Below are 18,731 nucleotides of genomic sequence, written 5' to 3'. Positions count from 1 at the left end.
AAATACACGTAAATTAAAAATAATTTTAATCACATGAATTTAATTTATGAACTAAACGTCTCTTAAAAAAAAATATTAAGAGACATTTTGGTCAATGTGGTCGTGTTTTCATTGTCCACTGTCCAGCTCAAGTCCTCTGTAATCAAGAGAGTGGGGAGTGTATTATTGCAGCATTAAATTTGCGTACGTGATTGGTAATTTAAATCTGTTACGGTGGGGACCACATTCTTCTTTCCCAATTGGGTTATTGCAAAGTACAATTAAATTTTGATAAGCTAAAGTACAATTAAAGCTTTGACGTTTATTTAACCGTAAACCTAACATGAAATTCATCACCCAATATGGATTATAAAATAATTTTATGTATTTTATAGAAGTTATAGTGATTTTTATGAAAGATGCGTTAGAGAATCACATTCTACTGTCGCTGTACATTTATAAAGTAAAGGATAAAGGGGGCATGCTTAAAGTTGTTGCTTTTATTGAAAGGAAACTAATTTAATGACGTGAGTTTATTGTTGTGTAATAATGCAGTATATTACTAGAACTTTCAAATATGGATTGGCTTTAATTAGTTAGATAGTCTCAATAATATGTGTGTGTGTATATATATGTGCGCATGTCAATACAATATATGTATATGTATGTATGTGTTCGCGATAAGGGAGAATCTTACTTATAGACAAGACAGTTATGCACAATAAATCAACTAACTTTTTGAACATAATTTTGCAATAATAGCTGCCTATAACTAGTGCTCAAATTTTGGACGGCTAGTCTGCCTGAAGCCCGTATTTTTAGGCTTGGTGAGCAGGCTCGTCTAGCTAAGAAAGTCAAGGTCGGGCAGCCTGAAAATTTGAAGTTGGACAAAGCCCGTCGTCTGTTCAACTTTCACGCCCGAAGCTCGCCTTAAAGCCCGCTCAACGACTCTTTTTTTATCGTTATGCCCGACTCGACCCACTGTTGAAAAAGCCCGAGAATAACGGCTCTTTTTTTTTACCGTTGCCCGAATTGCTTGATACGCCCGCCTGAATTGCCCGACATGCCCGCCTGGATTGCCCGGCCCGCCGAGGTAAAAATAGCAGTTGGATTCAAATATTCACACAAAAAATTGATTTTTTTACCCTAAAAATACCCCCCTCCCCCAAATATTTCCTTCACAAAATTTCTCACATTCTCTCTCAATCTCTCTTAATCTATCTCACTTTTATCTGAAATCTCTCTCACAATTTTTTGAATTGATTTGTGTTAATAGTGTGTGTTGATTTTAATCTTAATTATAGTTGTTATATAATTTTTACAATAAATAACTTAATAATTATTTATATATAAAATAATAAAAATTTTCGGTCAGCCCGGGTGGACTCGGGCTGCCCGACCCGACTTCGAGCAGCTAAGACCTGCCCGAAGCCCATTCAAGAGGTCCTTCGGGTTTGGGCGGGCAGCCTGAATTTCTCAGGCGGATGGGCTCAAATAACAGACAAGTTCGGTTTTTTTGAACGGTCACCGACAGCCTGTCTAAAATTTCAACATTACTAACACAACGAAGTTTAAATTGCTTTAAATAAATGCACCATTCTCCAATGAAAAGAACAAAACATAAGGAAAATCATTTATAATTATAAGGTCATAGTTATCCGACTTCCCAATTCACCCATAAGTGTAAAAAAAACACTCGCAAACATCCATAAATGTCAACTAATTCTATTTGGACTCACATAATTATAACCCTATGAATCCATGATTAACTCATTATGTATTTTGTACTTCTTTTAATATATAAAAGCATCCCTTATACATTTCGTACTTGGACAATGCTGTGCATATATGTATATATATATATATATGTATATATTTATACAACATATATACGTATATTTGTGAATTCTGAAACATATTATTTGGTATGTTTTCTCCAATTACGAGATATGTATATACATAGTATTCAAGAATAATTAGGAGAATCCTCAATTCAAAACGATACTTTGTTTGACCGATGATCTTAACAGTCATGCTTTGCTAGTGGAAAAGTTTTATGAACTATTGTCAATTTTGATTTCTTCCATTTTGGTGGGATTTTTTTTATCTAGGGATATATCCATTTAATTAGACCATGGTATGAAATTTTATTACTACTCCTCTTTATTGAATGAAATCAAATCAACTAAGGATAAGATAATAATTGTAGAAAATGAACAAGGGAAGTGATTTTTGTTTTATTTTCTCCCGTTTTTATACCAAATACGACCTCTCCCTTAAAAAAAAAAAAAACTTTTAATTTTAGCAAATAACAATTGTGGATGAATAGATGACGGGTGTCAATAATAGAAAGAAACGCTTCACAAATTTTTTTTTTTTTTTGTTCTCATTGTTTATGATGAGGTCAAAATTAATATGCTTTGGACTAAAGTGAGTTTAGATATGTTGGGACGTTTTTATGAGTTTAGAATCATAATTTATAATTTAAATTTTTATGATAAAAAAATACTATAAAAAATTAAAAAACATGATTTAAAATTAAGAAGGATCCTTAAAACAAATACCTCATAAGATTAGAGTAGAGCATAAGATCACAGATAATCCCTTTTTTTCAACGGAAAGGGAAAAAAAAAAAAAAGGAAGAAGAGAGACGAGAGAAAGGACTTGAGTAGAGAGAGAGAGAGAGAGAGAGAGAGAGAGAGAGAGAGAGAGAGAGAGAGAGAGAGAGAGGGGACATGATTGAGAATATGAATGAATGAAATGGATAAAGAGAGAGGGGGGGAGAGGTGGTGAGAAAGGGACAGCATGTAACCGTTGGAGCAGGCGTGGGGTTTGAGTTGGATTGCCAAGCATGACCTGTGACACCTCAGCACCTACCCCCAACTCCTCACATGGTTTCGCTGTACACTCCTCTTGTGGTCCCCACCACTTTTCTCTCTCCTAAACAAACATACATCCCATCCATCCATCCATAAAAAAATTTTACATCTCTTAATTCCAAAACTACCCTCGCCTTATCCATAAAAAGACTGACCCTAGAGCTCTCAGACAAAGCTGTTGCTCATCATCAGTATCTGAGAAAGAGAGAGAGAAAGAGAGTGTGTGTGTTCTCCAGACTTCGTAGCTAGAGAGAGAAACTTAGAGGGAGAAAGGAAAGGAAAGAAGAGATGTCGAAGGAAGTGAGTGAGGAAGGGCAAGCCCACCACGGGAAGGACTATGTGGACCCACCGCCGGCGCCGCTGATCGACACGGCGGAGCTTAAGCTGTGGTCGTTTTACAGAGCCCTAATCGCCGAGTTCATCGCCACCTTGCTCTTCCTCTACGTCACCGTCGCCACCGTCATCGGCCACAAGAAACAGAACGCTGCCGACCAATGCAACGGCGTCGGCCTCCTCGGCATCGCCTGGGCCTTCGGCGGCATGATCTTCATCCTCGTCTACTGCACCGCCGGAATCTCCGGTAAAAATTCAAAAAAAAGAAGGAAAAATAGGTCAACTTTTCCGAACTCTTCATTTCTCAGTACTAATGAGTTTTTTTTTTTTTTGGGTCTTCACTTTTTAAGGTGGTCACATCAACCCGGCTGTGACGTTCGGACTGTTCTTGGCGAGGAAGGTTTCGCTGATCAGAGCATTGGGTTACATAGTGGCTCAGTGCTTGGGAGCAATAAGCGGGGTTGGGCTCGTGAAGGCCTTCATGAAGAACGACTACAACAGGCGCGGCGGCGGCGCCAACTTCGTGGTCGACGGCTACAGCACTGGCACCGCTCTCGGCGCTGAGATCATCGGCACCTTCGTCCTTGTCTACACCGTCTTCGCCGCCACCGACCCCAAGAGAAGCGCCCGTGACTCTCACATTCCCGTACGTCTTTTCTTTTCTGCTTTTTGGGGTTCATGCATGGTAGATTTAAGTGTCGCTTTTAGTATATAAGTGTCGTTTTTTTCAAATGGGTTTCAGGTTTTGGCCCCGTTGCCAATTGGGTTCGCCGTGTTCGTGGTTCACTTGGCCACCATTCCCATCACCGGAACCGGTATCAACCCGGCTAGGAGCTTTGGTGCTGCTGTTATCTACAACAACGACAAGATCTGGGATGACCACGTAAGAAATCATACATCTTTATGTATATTTTGTGTGGGGTAAGATATATTCTGATGAATTTGTTATGGTTTTACTTGGCAGTGGATCTTCTGGGTTGGACCATTCGTGGGGGCTTTGGCAGCAGCGGCGTACCACCAGTACATACTGAGGGCAGCAGCCATAAAGGCTCTTGGGTCGTTCCGCAGTAACCCAACCAACTGAGGAAATTATAAAAACATTATGCATGCACGTTCCCCCAGTAGAGAAGGAAGAAATGTGAAAAGATCGTGTTGTCACACCTTCCTAATTCTTAATTTATTTCGTTTGTTTGTGTGTATGATGAAATATCAGGAGAATATGTTGATGATGGTGATGACCCTCCTTTTGAATTTTTCTTGTTAATTTCCTTAATATCTTTTATATAATTTAATCTTTTGTTTGCTAGCTTTGTGGATCCCCTTTTGTATTCATTGTTCTTGAGGAGCGGTGATGATGTTTTAATTTCTTCTTTCCTTCATCATGAATATGCTTCTTTCTTTCTCGAATATATATTGGGGTTGTTCTTTTCAAATGTATTTTAGTGTAATTTGAGATATAATTTAAGTTAAAATTGTAACTTGAATAAAGTTGAATAAAATTAAAATTAAAAAAAATGTGAATTTAAATAAAATTATTATCGGCTTAATCCTCCAAAGAGAATAAGGGCAAAACACAATCAATTATTTACTACTAAAAGTCATTTTCATTTTCATTTTCACTACCAAGGCCGCCTTGAGTGCTGAACGTGGTGAGGGTAAAAGTTGATTAATTTGGTGAAAGCAAAGGTGACCTAACTAAGTGAAAAGTTAATTAATAGGTTAATTTGGTGAAAGCCAAGATGATCCAACAAAGTAAAAAAGTTGATTAACAAGGGTAAAAGTTGAGTAATTTGGTGGAAGCAAAAATGACCCAGCAAAGTAAAAAGTTCATTATTAATAGGTTAATTTGGTGAAAGCCAAGATGATCCAACAAAGTAAAAAAGGTTGATTAACAAGGGTAAAAGTTGAGTAATTTGGTGGAAGCAAAAATGACCCAAAAGATTAGTAGAAGATGGGGGGTAGTGGTGGTTGGGGGGGCCCAGAGGTGAAAAACTCAGCTTTTTGATTTAACCCATCTGGAAAGCTCTTTCCTCTTTTCTTGAAATGCTGGCAAAAACTGATTTTGACTAATGTTTGCCTACTTTAAGACTAGAGTCCAAAGGATGAATGGAATTCATCTAATATAAAAAGAGAAAAAAAAGGAGAACCCTCCGGAGAGATGATACTGATGGGATAGGAATCCTGTATGTCTTTTATTCTTGTTTGCGACACGTGTCCCTTACACAACAGTAAGATAAAGATTGCTTCAGGACATCATCACATGGGTGGGTAAAAGCTGATAAGTCCTGGATTTCAAAAAAAAAAGAAAAAAAAGATGTTCCCTTTGCTAATTGTAACTAATAACTAATTTAAAAATGATAAACGAGCCAACAATAGTATTTAAAGGCCTCGTTCGGTTCGCTGATTCGAGTTTAGAATTCGAGTTTTGCTACAGTAAAAAGCTCTCACATACAATCACATCTCAACTCAAATTCTAAACTCGAATCATCGAAACGAACGAGGCCAAATTGTGGGTAAAAATGTGATTGTTTTGCATTCCTTAATTATATTTTAATTATGTTCTGTAATTTTGACCCGTTTTCATTATCCATTGGATCATTTCCTTAGATCGGGTGAAATATTACATCATGAAAACAAAATAAGAAATTGAAAGAATAACTTTGCAAGTTGTAGTATGAAAATACACACTATTGATTAAGTATAGTATTAAATAGGTGAAATTAAATTTCGTTAAATTATAATCTTTTTCTAAACCACATATGATTCTCATTTTATCTTTTCATCATGACTTTCAACTAAAAAAATTCTCACAAATAAAAAGGGTTCTCCCATTCATTATTTTTATTGGCTTGATGTCTGAGGAGGGATCATGGTCTCGTCTTTTCACGATTCACTGATGACTGAAGCCACCTATATAAATATATATACATATATATATATATATGAGAGAGAGAGAGAGAGAGAGAAAGAGAGAGTGCAGAATGTGGTCCTGGGCCGTTTTAGGGTCAAAATTAAAGATCAGAGCTGGCATTGGACAGCGTTAGGCATGGGTCTTCTTTTTTCACGAGAATGCCAGTTAAGCAATAATAAGAGAATACTTTTGTTTCAAAACATGCTTCTTTGGCAAATTGAAGAGATTAGTAAAAGATGTTCTATCATATACTTGTTCTTATTCTTTTTTTTTTTTTTTTTTTTTTTGGGCGATGGAAGAAAAAATAATGTTCACTCTTTATAAACAAAACACACGTGATCTTATTTTACAGAGTGTTTGGTGGTAGGAACCAATTGCACGACATATATAATGGTACTAGTATCACCGAATGGCTAATGCATCTATTTCTTGTCTCCTTGGGCTTCCCTACCGTGTCCCTTGCTAGGGCAAGAAACTTCCAAAAGTCTTTTTTCTTTCTTTAAGAGGGTGAGGAACAGTAATAAACTTGAGAAGTACGACATTTAGCGAATAAATAAATAAATAAAGAGCGCGAATAGGATGATGGGCCGGTGATGCATGTGGGAAGCAAGCTATCCCTTGTAATTAGAGGATTGGTCCTGTTCATTTCACCGATTTGAGTTTAAAATTTGAGTTTTATTATAGTAAAAATTTCTCAGAAACAATCACATTTAATTTTTTTATTACAGTAAAAAACTCTCAGAACCAGTCACATCTCAACTCGAATTAAAAATTCAAATCAGCGAACTAAACGAGCTCATTTTTTGTGAAATGATTTGAATCTAACTTAATAGATGTTGAATAAGAAAAATACAGCTTGTAGAGAGTTTGACATTCGAATATACAACTACGGCTAGTACCCATTACCCAACCTTAATCTACCAGGAAAGAGAATGAAATAAATTGCATTTGTCCTCATTTTCTTCTCTTGTAAATAAGAAACAACTAGGAAATGTACCCTTTTAACTCCACATTTTAGTTTTGTGTTAATTCTTTTAAAATTCTGATCCTCTTAAATAAATTAATATTTAAAGAGAGGGGCTCAGGGGAGGACAAATATCACGATAGAAGAGAAATACTCAAGATTTCCCTATATATTAACTTAGACGGACAACATTTTAAGAAAAAGATACAAAACTAAAGAAGTGAGTAACAGAGTACATTTCCTTCTTTTTTATTTGTATTTTTTCGATCTTAAATACATTGCATTCGTTATTTACCCATGCCTTGATCGTGTTTCTTTTTCCTTTTTGTTTCACTAAAATAATACGAGCCTGGAAATCTTAAGGAAGATTACTGATGATATTTCCAACGGACTATTTTCTAGGTTCATATGCAACCCCATTTTACTTTTCTAAACAAGAAACTGCGGGTTTATACATGTAAAGGTAAAGTTGGGGATTATATAACGGTCACAGGTCGATGGAATTTCCAATTGCTACAAAGTCTTAAAGGCCGTCATCTTCCAAGAAAGCAGCAATACTAGAGATATCAGTAATCTATAATAGATTGCAACATTAGATTTAAACAAAATCATCATATTATCACCAATCAACATGTACTAGCGACATGTGAACTGTAAGCTAATACTACAGATTCTCATTCTTCTATTAAGGCAAATATTTATCATTACATTTACCAGTATTGAAAACCACCAGAATCCCACTCGGACCATCCCATGTCTGGCAGATGAGTACTCTTAAAGCCTAGATGGGAATAAGAACACTGGAACATCTTACGGATTATCCCCCTAGTCAGGCAAAGCAGTGCCACGCTCAAGGTTGTTCTTGATCTCCAGCGTGTATTTACCAAAGGCTCGCTCAATCTTTTTGTTGAAGTGTTCGTTTCGGTCATTGATTGAGTCGATATCCTTCTCTTCGTGAAACCTCCTCCTCCTGCTAAATGAATTGCGCTTCGCGTCTCGGTCTTTGAGTTCCTTCACCATCTTATCTATCTTCTCCTCTGAGATCTTGGGAGCCTGGACAATAAAAACCAAAAGGCTTATTAGCACCTGATCTTAGTTAGATCTATACTGCAAATACACTCAGACGTAGACAATACCTTTCCATATTGGAGACTTGAAGCTTCACGGTAGAACTCTGGATCGGCTTCTTTCATCCTGTTATACTCTTCCAAATCAACCTCAACATTCTTTGTCCGCTTTTTATATGCATTGTAAAGGGTTTTCTGATTAAAAACTGTTAAAAGAGAACATACGTCATATTAGTTTTGCTTTCAGATCAAAACATGACCAGCCAGATGAAGAAAAAAAAAGCAACAGATAAATGAGCACAGATATGAACGTACCATCCCAACCAAATGGGGCAGGATCTTTTTCCCATTTCTTATATTTTGTCTCTGCCATCTCTTCCGTATCTAGCATGTATGCCTTTTTCATATCCAAACCATTTGCATCTAATAGCTTTCCAATTCTTTTCTTCCTCTCCTCGAGCCATTTTTGTTTAGAAATGCCTCTTGACTCTGCTGGAGCTTCCATTCGTTTCCTTTCAGCCGCAATGTCATTTTGATTGTCTTTTCTCGCTTTATTCTACATACACAAATCCATAACCATAGCCGATTCCACAAGGTTTAGAAGTTTGTAAATGATCATAACGAAATAATTTCACTTCCACTCCAACCAAGCTTTAGTAATATTTGAAGTTCCAAAAAAGAAACTCACCATCTTCTGCCTCAATTCCCACAACTTCTTTTTCCTCCCAGTAAACATCTGGAAGTCTTTCAGCAGGATGGTCATCATTATCATCAGATTGTTCTCCAAAATCTGGTCTTTCTTCGGAAACATCTTCCTCCTGATGCAGAGCCCCTGAGTTGGAGTCACCACTTGCTTTTACCCCTTCTGATAATGATACCAGTAAACAGGGCAGTTAAGTCTAGATCCAACATAGTTTCCATGATCCAAGAATGCAAATTGAACTCACTTGAAAGTTACAAGATAACAGCACCAGACTCTAAATTCGAAAAAGAACTGAATTGTGTTTGTAAAAAACTTTGAAAAGCTAAATTCTGCAACAAAATCAACTCCCTTAGGCTCATACCAAAATCTTAACAGCTTATGTACATAAATTTCAGTAGAGGGAAGAGCAAAACTTATTGATAAAGTAAAAAAAGAAGCCCAAACTTTCTGAAGGCAAGCATATAAAAACCTAAAACTAGGACTTAATCAACATGAAATTCACAAGAAAGTGAGACCCAATAATGATGGAAAAAAAAAAAAAACTAGAACATTAGAAACAAAACAGACAAAACTATTGATGTCCAAACTAGGAGTTATCAAACAGCAAACAATGCATTAGGAAACGGAGTACAAGAAAAGAAAAGGAAAAAAGAAAAAAAAAAAACCGAACCTGATTGATTCTGAGGCATCCGAGCCTTGGCTTCAGCAATAACTTTGAAGCAGTAATCGCTGCACTCATGGTAAGGGTTCGATGCATTTCTGCAATCTGGGTGTACTCTTCCTTCTTCAGACGTCATTTTGTAAGAAAGATTCTGGTAAACGCAAAACTCCTCTAACCTGACTTTTAATTTATATTCCTCCCCAAAACCCTATGAAATTTCAAATTAAGATCAATCAGAAATCTCTTCCGAAAAATAATTTAAATCCAACAAGGCTACAATATCATGATTTAGATTGAGGTTTCTCTTTCCTAATTATCAAAATTATGGTAATTTACCGAATCCCCCAAAAGCCGCAATCTTTCTGATAGAAAACTTAAAAGCCATATATTGATTTCCGGAGATAAAAAGGGTAAAAATACGAGATAACAAATTCATCGGCGAACAATTTCTCACGCTAACTTAGAACCCTAACATTGGAGCTTGTAAATTCCAAATATCGGATAAAATTGCCAATAAGAAAAAAATTCCTGACTAATTTCGTTTATTTTCCATCAACTTGTGAAAAATCAGAATCGCTGAAACAGAACCCGAAAAACCAGAGCAAATAAACTACTTTTTTTTTCCTTTTTTTGGCGAATGTGAAGAAAGCAAAGATGAACCAGGAGGATGAGAGCGACAAACCTGAGAGAATTTCGCTTCGATGGCTAGGCTATGCTCTGTAGTCTGTGGTACCTCTCAGTTGCAGATTTAGGGCTTTGTTTGCCGAAATTACGATTATGACGAATCAGAATTTGCGATTCCAAACGGGGTATCGGTTGGTTTTTTTTTTTTTTTTTTTTTTTTTTTTTTTTTTGTCGTTTTTGTTGCCGTTTATTACTTTATTATATTGATGTCGTTTTTTATGCCGGTCGTTTCTCCCATTTAATGTGGTTCATGTTGATGTCGTTTCTTCTCATTTATGTCGTTTTGATGGGATTGTCGTTTGTTATGTTGACGTTGTTTGAGTTTGTACGCGTTTCTTATTTTAACTGGCATGAGTTACGTGCTTAGGGCACGTGCTACTGCGTAGTTATGTTAAAAAAATATATTACCAATTTACACGTAAAATAGGAAAAGTTTTATTTAATTAAGTATAATAGTTTTTATTAGATTGTGTTACACGCTTATTTTTTTATTTCAGTTTAATTTTAATTATTAGGAGTTTTTTTGCTGAATAAATTTAACTTTTTTTTATAAAGGTAAGTTTGCTCAGGTGGCGTTTGTTGGAGAAAATTGAAAGGAAAAGGTTTAGGAATTTTATTTAAATATAAAATTTATAAGTTTTTTGAAATAACATATATATATATATATATATATATATAATAACGAAGTTATGGTTTTATTTGATAAGAGAGCAACGTACAAAAAGAGGACGTGGGGAGGATGAAAAAATAACCCATGTTTGGAATTTTCAAAGCTAAAATAAGACAATTTTATAATCCAAACTAACTATCATATAGATTACAAAGTTCAATGCTACATTTTTCAAAAAAAAAAAAAAAAAAAAACTTCGAACAGTACTTACAAAAACGAGTGAAATTATGCTCAAAGCCAAACCTCGAGTACGAACAAAGAGAGAGTCAACCTCAAATCCTACAACAACAACCAGTAATAAGTCGACATGATCATTGATTCATTTCCATGGATCTTATCGCTATTTAATATTAATTATCTCTCGAATGGCTAAACTGATGAACTCTAGAGCTCCACATCTCCACACCCACTAAACTTTGTCGCATCTATTCTCTTCTCGTATATGCTCCATCCTTCAAAAACCACCACTTTCTCGCACCCTCTTCTCTTCTCAATCCCTCAATTAAATTCTTTTCAGAAAAAAAAAAATCTCCGAAATGGGTTCTCAGCATCACAGTGGCGGCGACGAGTACATAGTAATGTTGCCGTTCATGGCGCACGGCCACCTCATCCCGTTCCTCGCACTGGCCAACCAAATCCATCTCCGAACCAACTTCACCGTCTTCATCGCCACCACCACCCTCAACGTCCACTACCTGAAATCCACCGTCTCCTCCGCGGCCGACATCCGGTTCATCGAGCTTCCCTTCTCCGGCGCCGACCACGGCTTGTCCCCCAACGCCGAGAACACCGAGAATTTACCTCTCTCCAAGATCGCCCACCTGTTCCACGCCTCCCGCAGCCTCGAACCTCCCTGCCGGGACTTCCTCCGCGGCGCCGTCCAAGAACGAGGCCGCCCTCCGCTCTGCATCATCTCCGACGTCTTCCTCGGCTGGGCCGTCGACGTCGCCAGGAGCTTCGACACCGTCAACGTCGCTTTCTCCACCGGCGGAGCCTACGGCACGGCGGCGTATGTCTCTCTCTGGCTCCACCTCCCTCACCGAAAGACCGACTTCGACGAGTTCACGATGCCTGGGTTTCCGGAGCGGTGCCGTTTCCACCGGACTCAGCTTCATCCGTTCCTTAGAGCCGCCGACGGTACGGACACCTGGTCTATGTTTTTTCAGCCGCAGATTTCGCTCAGTCTGAAATCTTACGCTTGGTTGTGCAACACCGTCGAGGAAATCGAGCCGTTCGGCCTCGAGATCCTCCGGAATTACCTCAATCTCCCCGTCTGGTGCGTCGGTCCTCTTCTTCCCCAAGCCGCTCTGAACGATTCTTCGTCGTCTCATACTATTTCCAGACGCAGAGCTGGGAAAGAATTTGGCATTTCCGCGGAGAATTGCCTCGATTGGCTCGAATCGCAGAAATCGAAATCCGTTCTGTACATCTCTTTCGGCTCTCAGAACACTATCGGCGCTTCGCAAATGATGGAATTGGCGATCGGATTGGAGAAGAGCGAGAAGGCGTTCGTTTGGGTGATTAGGCCTCCGATGGGGTTCGATCTGAGAGGGGAATTCAGGTCGGAGTGGCTGCCGGAGAAGTTCGAGGAGCGAATGAGGGAGAAGAAGAGGGGTTTGCTCGTGAGGAATTGGGCGCCGCAGCTGGACATCTTGGCGCACCGCTCCACGGGAGCTTTTCTCAGCCACTGCGGGTGGAATTCGGTTATGGAAAGCCTGAGCCAGGGCGTGCCGATGGTGGCGTGGCCGATTGCGGCGGAGCAGGCCTACAATTCGAAGATGCTGGTGGAGGAGATGGGCGTGTGCGTGGAGCTGACGAGGGGAGCGCAGAGCGGCGACATCACGGCAGAGCGAGTGAGAACGGTGATCAGCAGGGTGATGGATGGGGGCGGCGAGGGAGGGGAGATGCGGAGGAGGGCGGAGGAGATTAAGTTGAAGATAAGGGCCGCCATTAGAGAGGAGGGAGAGCAGAAGGGGTCTGCTCTTAAGGCCATGGACGATTTTGTGGCTTCTGTTTTAACAAATAGGGAACAACAAGTGACCAAGTAGAAATTTTGGAGGGAGATTTTGCAATTCGGTTTCTGACCATTTGGCAGTTCAAAAAAAGGTTATGGTTAACAGATTTTGCTCCGGTTTGTTTTCCTGCTTAAATCAGTTGAGTGGATCGTCAACCAAAAAAAGAGGAAAAATGAAACTCAAATTTGAGCAGAAATTTGAATTCTTTTAACAAAAATTTAAGACTCAAAAAAAATTTGTTATAATTTTATTTAAGTTCTCGTTTAATTCGCTGATTCGAGTTTTTAATTCGAGTTAATATGTGATTTTATGTGAGAGCTTTTTACTGTAGTAAAAAAGTTAGATGTGATTGTTTGTGAGAGCTTTTTACTGTAACAAAATTCGAATTCTAAACTCAAATCATCGAAATGAACGGGATGTTCTTTTGTAAAACTTGAATTTGAACTCGAGTTTAGGGTTAAACTCAAGTTCAAGTTTTCCCTTCAACTCGAGTTCATAAACTCGAACTCAAGTTAATGAATAATATTTTTTTCATTCTTAAAAATGTCATAATTTTTTCGTTTTAATTCTGATTGAGATGATTTTTTTTCTATGTATTCACAACGAAAAGACGAATAAAATCTCATTCATATACCTTATTAAAATTTTTCATTACCCTTGAGTTTTTAGTAAAATACTATTTAAATATAAATTTAAATTTTGACCAATTTAAATACAAACTCAAAAAGATTCTCAATTCAAATCATTTGAGTTTTTAGTAAAATACTATTTAAATATAAATTTAAATTTTGACCAACCTAAATACAAACTCAAAAAGATTCTCAATTCAAATCACAACTTAAATATGCATATCTAAACACAAACTCAAGTTACAATTTCAACTCAAATTTAACTTAAGATCATTACTCAAATCACTCTAATTCAAAAATGCAAAAGAACAATCCTTAAATTTTATATGAAAAAAAAAATTTGTAATAAGAAGATTTAAACTGTGATTTAAATTTGTGAAACAAAGGGGTTCGATTCTTTGGGAAAACAGTAGTTCAATTAGTAAATTTGCAAAAAAAAAAAAAAAAAAAAAAGGAAAAAAAAAAAAAAAAAAAAAAAAAAGAGGAAAATAAACAAGAAAGGTTTGATTTCTGATTGTGCGAGTGTATTCTAAAGGAATAAGGAAGACGGTTTTATTTTTCATTCTTCCCTGTGAAGGAAATAGACAGTTCTTTAAAAACTAAACGTAGACAACGCCTTCAATACCAAACACTTACTAACGTCTTGTACAGTTGTACTAAAAGAATAAAATACATAACTTTAAAGCCTTATGGCGTATTCTATTGTTTCATAGGTTACTATGAAAAGGGAATGACCCTAACCTTCAACGAATTACACAAAAAAAAAAAAAAAAAAAAAAAAAACTCAATAAAAAAACTAACTTCTTTGCGGTTGTTTCACAAGACTCCATCCAACATGGATTTGCCATTGAGAGCTTCAACCTTGGACTTAACAGAACTAACAGTATCAGTCAGAACTGAAGATTTCAGCTCCAACTCCCTCAGATGGGCTTTGGTTTCAGCTATTTCCCTCTGGGCATCAGCAATCTCCTCCTCTTTCAAAGCCAAACCCTCCATCTGAGATTCTAGTTTCTTCCTCATTGATTTTATGTCATCCTCGCAATTTGTCTTCGCTTCCTCCATGGCTTGATGCTGACTGATCAGCTCGAGGGTTTCTGCATTTTCACTGAGCACTCGCCGTAGCCAACCGACATCCATTCCTATAGATTCTGCGTCCTTGACAATAGCTAACATTTCTTTCAATTTGTTCTTTGACAGCTGCGCTGTTTGTGTAGTTTGCAACTCTTGAACCACAAAGCACACACATTCTAGATAATAAGATCGCATTGCGATTGATTCTAATTGACAACCCGCTGCTACGTCACCATACTTGTCGAAGATCGAATGCATAATGGCAGACAACCTTCCCTTAACGCGGTATTTTCCCACTGACACACTAGCATCGGACGTTACCGATTGAACTTCGTCATCATCACTATCAACTATACCTGAGAAAGTAAAGCTCAAGGCCCCTGGGGCTGAACCGGTAGTTCCTTTTCTCGCTTCACCATTGATGGGGTGTGGACCTGCTCCAGACAGTTCATTATGGTTTTCGTTCCCCTTCTGATGTAGTGGTGGTTCACTATCATTGGATTTAACAGCTTCCCTTGGCGGGTCTTTGTAAGGATTGTGAGGATCAGCCTGTCAGAAAGGGAAGAATATGATTATATTAAGTAAAAAAGCGATCATACACCGAAATTGGTAAATAACCTGACAGAGAGGGGGGGAAAGAAACCGTTGTGAGAATTCCAGATGCAGGTGCCAGATATGGGAAATGAGCTAGCTTGTCAATGAAAGGAGGATCTTCCTCGTGAATTTCTCCAGACTGTAGATCAGAAGAATAATGCTTCCCATTCTGTTGTTCAATCTTGTCTGAAGGAGGGAAACGTGCCGGGGGCATTGTAGCACTGGAATTGTAGACTCTATCTCGGGTGGGTGTGTTTACAATCTCTCGAGGAGGTGGCATTGTTCGGGATTCCGTCATCTTTTTCCTTCCCAACTTTATATTAAGGAGGGAGCCTACAGTAATGAGAAGTAATTTGGTAAAAGGCATCTATCTGATTCTAAACTATCAAAACATCAGTCTGATTTCATCCAAAAACATCGAAAAATAACAGCAATCAGAATCCAAAGTATCATATATACTCAAAACATTATCAAAGCGCCAACATGACTAATCAAACATGAAGACATAAGATTTATTTCCAGAACTACGCAAAGGTAAAAAGATCAGCCAAGAAGCAAAGGACCATTTTTCTAAGAGGCCTCCCATACTGCTTAGTTCTCTCGACTATTCAGTTCGATTACCCACACTGTTTCCATTAAGAATTGCTTGTCCTTCTTTGCCCTTTTTCCTCATTAATGCACTTTAAACGCAAAATTTACAATCCTTAAAAAAAGCATATAGAAAAGGAGGGAAAACCTGATTCTTTTATTCCCTCTTGTCCTTCAGCTCCAGCATTTCTTTTGACGCAATTTTGATTACATTCATGGTAAGGATTAGATGCCTTAGTGCATGCTTGGTGCACTCTTTTTTCGTCATACTTTTTGTTGAGCACACCACCTTTTTTAACACTGCCATTATCTTAACAGAAGAAAAAAAAAATCCAAATTGTGCACCTATGTTCAGTACTTTTCAATGGAAATACATGAGATACACTTTCCAATCCAATAATTCACTGTCCCTGCAAAGATCTACTATTCCTTTAATCTTGAACACAACATCTAGAAATTCTCATTTAAAATTATGAAATTTACATTTTTGTACCTACGTCTCGAGGTTATTAAAAATTATACCCTGTGTTTAGAACTGTTTCACTTTTATATCTTCATATTGTCAATTTATGCTCAATCTATATCGCTATATCTTTATATCGTTTGTCAGTCAATTTTCCATTTTTACATGTGAAATTTCAAGAATAACCTTAATCAGAAATTATTAATTTTGTTCGGTTACAAGGATAGAAGTAATACACCATTAATCATAAAGGACATTCTCAGAAGTTCACAGGTCAAAACAGACAATTGACTGAGAAGTGGTATACATGAAGCATAAATTAACAATATAAAGATATAAAAATACAGCAATTTAAAATGCAAGACATAATTTTTTAATAACCTCAAGACGCTGGGAATAAAAATATAAATATCCTTTAGAAAAATGATACACATCATGAAAGAATATGCCGCGTGTGCATTCATAATGTTCATTTCATGATGTGCATCATCATTGCTCCATAACAGTACTGCGAATACGAAAAGAGGACCATAGTACACACAAAACAATGTGATCTTCATATCCAAATCAATCACGGATCTTATGACGGGCAGTCACCAAAATGAAAAGCAAATTATTTGAATTATTCATACATCAGAACAATGCAGGGAAAGTTTAATATGCTGTCAGATGGGAAAAAGAGAAAGGGCCCATAACCATTTTTCACTTTCAATAAAAGCAGAGCAAAAGTCGTTGTTCTTTTATTTATATATTTTATTTCATTTTTCAATAAGTAAACAGTAGAGCAACGAAAAACTTGAATAACAGTAACATGTTTTCTTCTTGGCATATATATAAATATACATATGTATGTATATTAATGGTGTATAATTCTAATGGAAATTACCTTTTTTCTTTCTATCCGTACGGCCCCCGCCTTCAGCGATCCTCTTCAAGCAGGTATCAGTGCATTCATGATAAGGATTAGATGCATAATAACAATCAGGGCGTACTTTTCCATTCAAAGACATCTCTTTTGTCCAACTTCACTTGTAAACCTACAAAACATGAATATAAACAAACACAAAACCAATCAAAATTCCTTAAAAAAAAGAACAAAAAAAAAAAAAAAAAACTGCTTCAAAGAATCTTCCAAAATCATAACTTTTATTACCCTCTTAAACAACCAAAATCTCACTAGAATCCTAATTAATTGATTGAATCAGGGAGGGGGAAGATAGGGCTATAAATTAATTGTGGCTATTTAAATACATTTCTTATCCCACTAGTATGAAACAAACAGAAAGCAAAAGCTATTTAATTGAAAACAATCTACTCAGTTTTAAACAACACGAAAAACCCATCAAAATAATACCCGAGAAAAACATGAAAACCAAACAGGACACAAGGAGAATTAAACCAAAAAAAAAAAACCAATATAACCAACACCTAGAAGAAGCTCTGGGAATTTCCTTAAACCTTCAAAAAGTATTCACAGAACACAAACTAATCTTCACAAAAATACCTCAAAATGGTTCAAAAATGGAGCTCCGAAAGGAAATCTGTTTGTTGTCTCCCTTTCTCACTCAGAGACGATAAGAAATTGATGGTGCACAAACAAAAAGCACACAAATACACACCCGTCTTTCTTGACTCTTGACTTTGCGAGATTTCTCTGGAAAAGCTTTGATGAATTTTTGACCGATTTAAAGCGTAAGTTAATGGTACTTGGAATTAAAGGCAAAAATCTCCAAACAAGTAAATTCTAATATTTATAATGGGGACGCATGGCGCATACGAATCTGCCACCTTCCCTCACTGATGACGCCACTCGTGACTGGCCGTCTTTGACTTTCTAGACACATTTTGCTTACCTTCTGCCTTCTTTCTCGTTTCTTCGGTTTCTTTATGTTGTTTTTTCTTTTCATTTTTTATTTTATTTTATTAAGAGCTTTTCAGGTATGAAAAAATGAAAACGTTTTTATTTTTATTTTAAAATTATTTAATTTTAAAAAAAATTGAAACTGCGCGTTTGGTGGTTTAATTTTTTAAAACATGTAATAATATATTAAATAATAATATATTAAATATATTAAATAATATTATATTAAATAAACATTATTATATCTATTAAATATATATGTTGCCCTTGAATAAGGTAGCATTGAAATTAAGTTGTCATTTTTTCCTTTTTGGAAGGGAAGTTGTCATTTTTCTATTTCTCCTTTGCGTGAGCGTGACATATGGAAGTTCTGTGGTTATCAATGGCGGCCACAGCATAGCAGAGGTAGAAGGTTTTCATCCACAAAGGCCTCTCCGGCAAGTACGTGCGGTAAGGAGTAGAGATGTTTGAGAGAGCATCGGCGGCGAGATTGAAGGTGAAAAGCTCAACGGCCGCGCGGGGCTGCGTTAGGGAGGCGTGATTCGAGGCGACTCTAGAGGTTTGGTTCGAATCGACTCCAAGTAGAGCTCACAGAGAGACTCGTCCTTTCCAGGCAAGGTCGCCGGAAGCCAACCGGAGTTTAAGGTTCCTTGCCGCTC

At 37.2% G+C, this 18,731-nt stretch overlaps 4 protein-coding genes across 5 annotated transcripts; 2 read left to right on the top strand and 2 right to left on the bottom strand.

Moving 5' to 3' along the window:
* The first annotated feature begins 3,074 nt into the window (after positions 1–3,074).
* Positions 3,075–4,570, top strand: LOC21391739 (aquaporin PIP2-7). Its single transcript, XM_010109352.2, has 4 exons — positions 3,075–3,438; positions 3,542–3,837; positions 3,934–4,074; positions 4,156–4,570. Exons 1-4 carry the CDS (start codon positions 3,147–3,149, stop codon positions 4,273–4,275), a joined length of 849 nt encoding a protein of 282 aa, XP_010107654.1. The 5' UTR covers positions 3,075–3,146; the 3' UTR covers positions 4,276–4,570.
* Positions 4,571–7,630: 3,060 nt separating this feature from the next.
* On the bottom strand, positions 7,631–10,297 carry LOC21391738 (pre-mRNA-splicing factor syf2). The gene is given in 7 exon segments (XM_024173030.1): positions 7,631–8,119; positions 8,203–8,339; positions 8,449–8,689; positions 8,822–8,879; positions 8,881–8,998; positions 9,507–9,705; positions 10,180–10,297. Coding segments are annotated over 6 exon segments (909 nt in total). The 5' UTR covers positions 9,634–9,705; positions 10,180–10,297; the 3' UTR covers positions 7,631–7,891.
* Positions 10,298–11,084: 787 nt separating this feature from the next.
* LOC21391737 (UDP-glycosyltransferase 92A1) lies at positions 11,085–13,080 on the top strand. Its single transcript, XM_010109350.2, has one exon. It carries the CDS (start codon positions 11,388–11,390, stop codon positions 12,897–12,899), a length of 1,512 nt encoding a protein of 503 aa, XP_010107652.1. The 5' UTR covers positions 11,085–11,387; the 3' UTR covers positions 12,900–13,080.
* Positions 13,081–14,086: 1,006 nt separating this feature from the next.
* LOC21391736 lies at positions 14,087–17,933 on the bottom strand. 2 transcript variants are annotated; one of them, XM_010109349.2, is made up of 5 exons: positions 17,716–17,933; positions 17,098–17,248; positions 15,897–16,058; positions 15,210–15,493; positions 14,087–15,115 (listed from the first exon to the last, which is right to left on the bottom strand). In XM_010109349.2, exons 2-5 carry the CDS (start codon positions 17,219–17,221, stop codon positions 14,312–14,314), a joined length of 1,374 nt encoding a protein of 457 aa, XP_010107651.1. In that variant the 5' UTR covers positions 17,222–17,248; positions 17,716–17,933; the 3' UTR covers positions 14,087–14,311. The 2 variants fall into 2 exon arrangements, with proteins under 2 accessions (XP_010107651.1, XP_024028800.1); XM_024173032.1 differs by lacking the exon at positions 15,897–16,058 and having other exon boundaries at positions 17,716–17,931.
* Between the last annotated feature and the right edge of the window lie 798 nt (positions 17,934–18,731).

The sequence above is a fragment of the Morus notabilis genome, unplaced genomic scaffold, assembly GCF_000414095.1.
Source record: "Morus notabilis unplaced genomic scaffold, ASM41409v2 Scaffold711, whole genome shotgun sequence".
In the NCBI taxonomy this organism is placed as follows: domain Eukaryota; kingdom Viridiplantae; phylum Streptophyta; class Magnoliopsida; order Rosales; family Moraceae; genus Morus; species Morus notabilis.
Note: the sequence above shows the minus strand (reverse complement) of the source record. Positions and strands in the feature narration are given on the sequence as shown.

Bases quoted from the DNA above. Each gene is read 5' to 3' on its own strand.
- LOC21391739 (XM_010109352.2), top strand. From the start codon at position 3,147: ATGTCGAAGGAAGTGAGTGAGGAAGGGCAAGCCCACCACGGGAAGGAC. The intron at 3,838-3,933 runs GTACGTCTTTTC...AATGGGTTTCAG, and splicing joins CCCGTGACTCTCACATTCCC to GTTTTGGCCCCGTTGCCAAT. The intron at 4,075-4,155 runs GTAAGAAATCAT...TTTACTTGGCAG, and splicing joins ACAAGATCTGGGATGACCAC to TGGATCTTCTGGGTTGGACC.
- LOC21391737 (XM_010109350.2), top strand. From the start codon at position 11,388: ATGGGTTCTCAGCATCACAGTGGCGGCGACGAGTACATAGTAATGTTG.
- LOC21391736 (XM_010109349.2), bottom strand. From the start codon at position 17,221: ATGTCTTTGAATGGAAAAGTACGCCCTGATTGTTATTATGCATCTAAT. The intron at 16,059-17,097 runs GTAATTTCCATT...TCTTCTGTTAAG, and splicing joins TACGGATAGAAAGAAAAAAG to ATAATGGCAGTGTTAAAAAA. The intron at 15,494-15,896 runs GTTTTCCCTCCT...TCATTACTGTAG, and splicing joins AGAGGGAATAAAAGAATCAG to GCTCCCTCCTTAATATAAAG.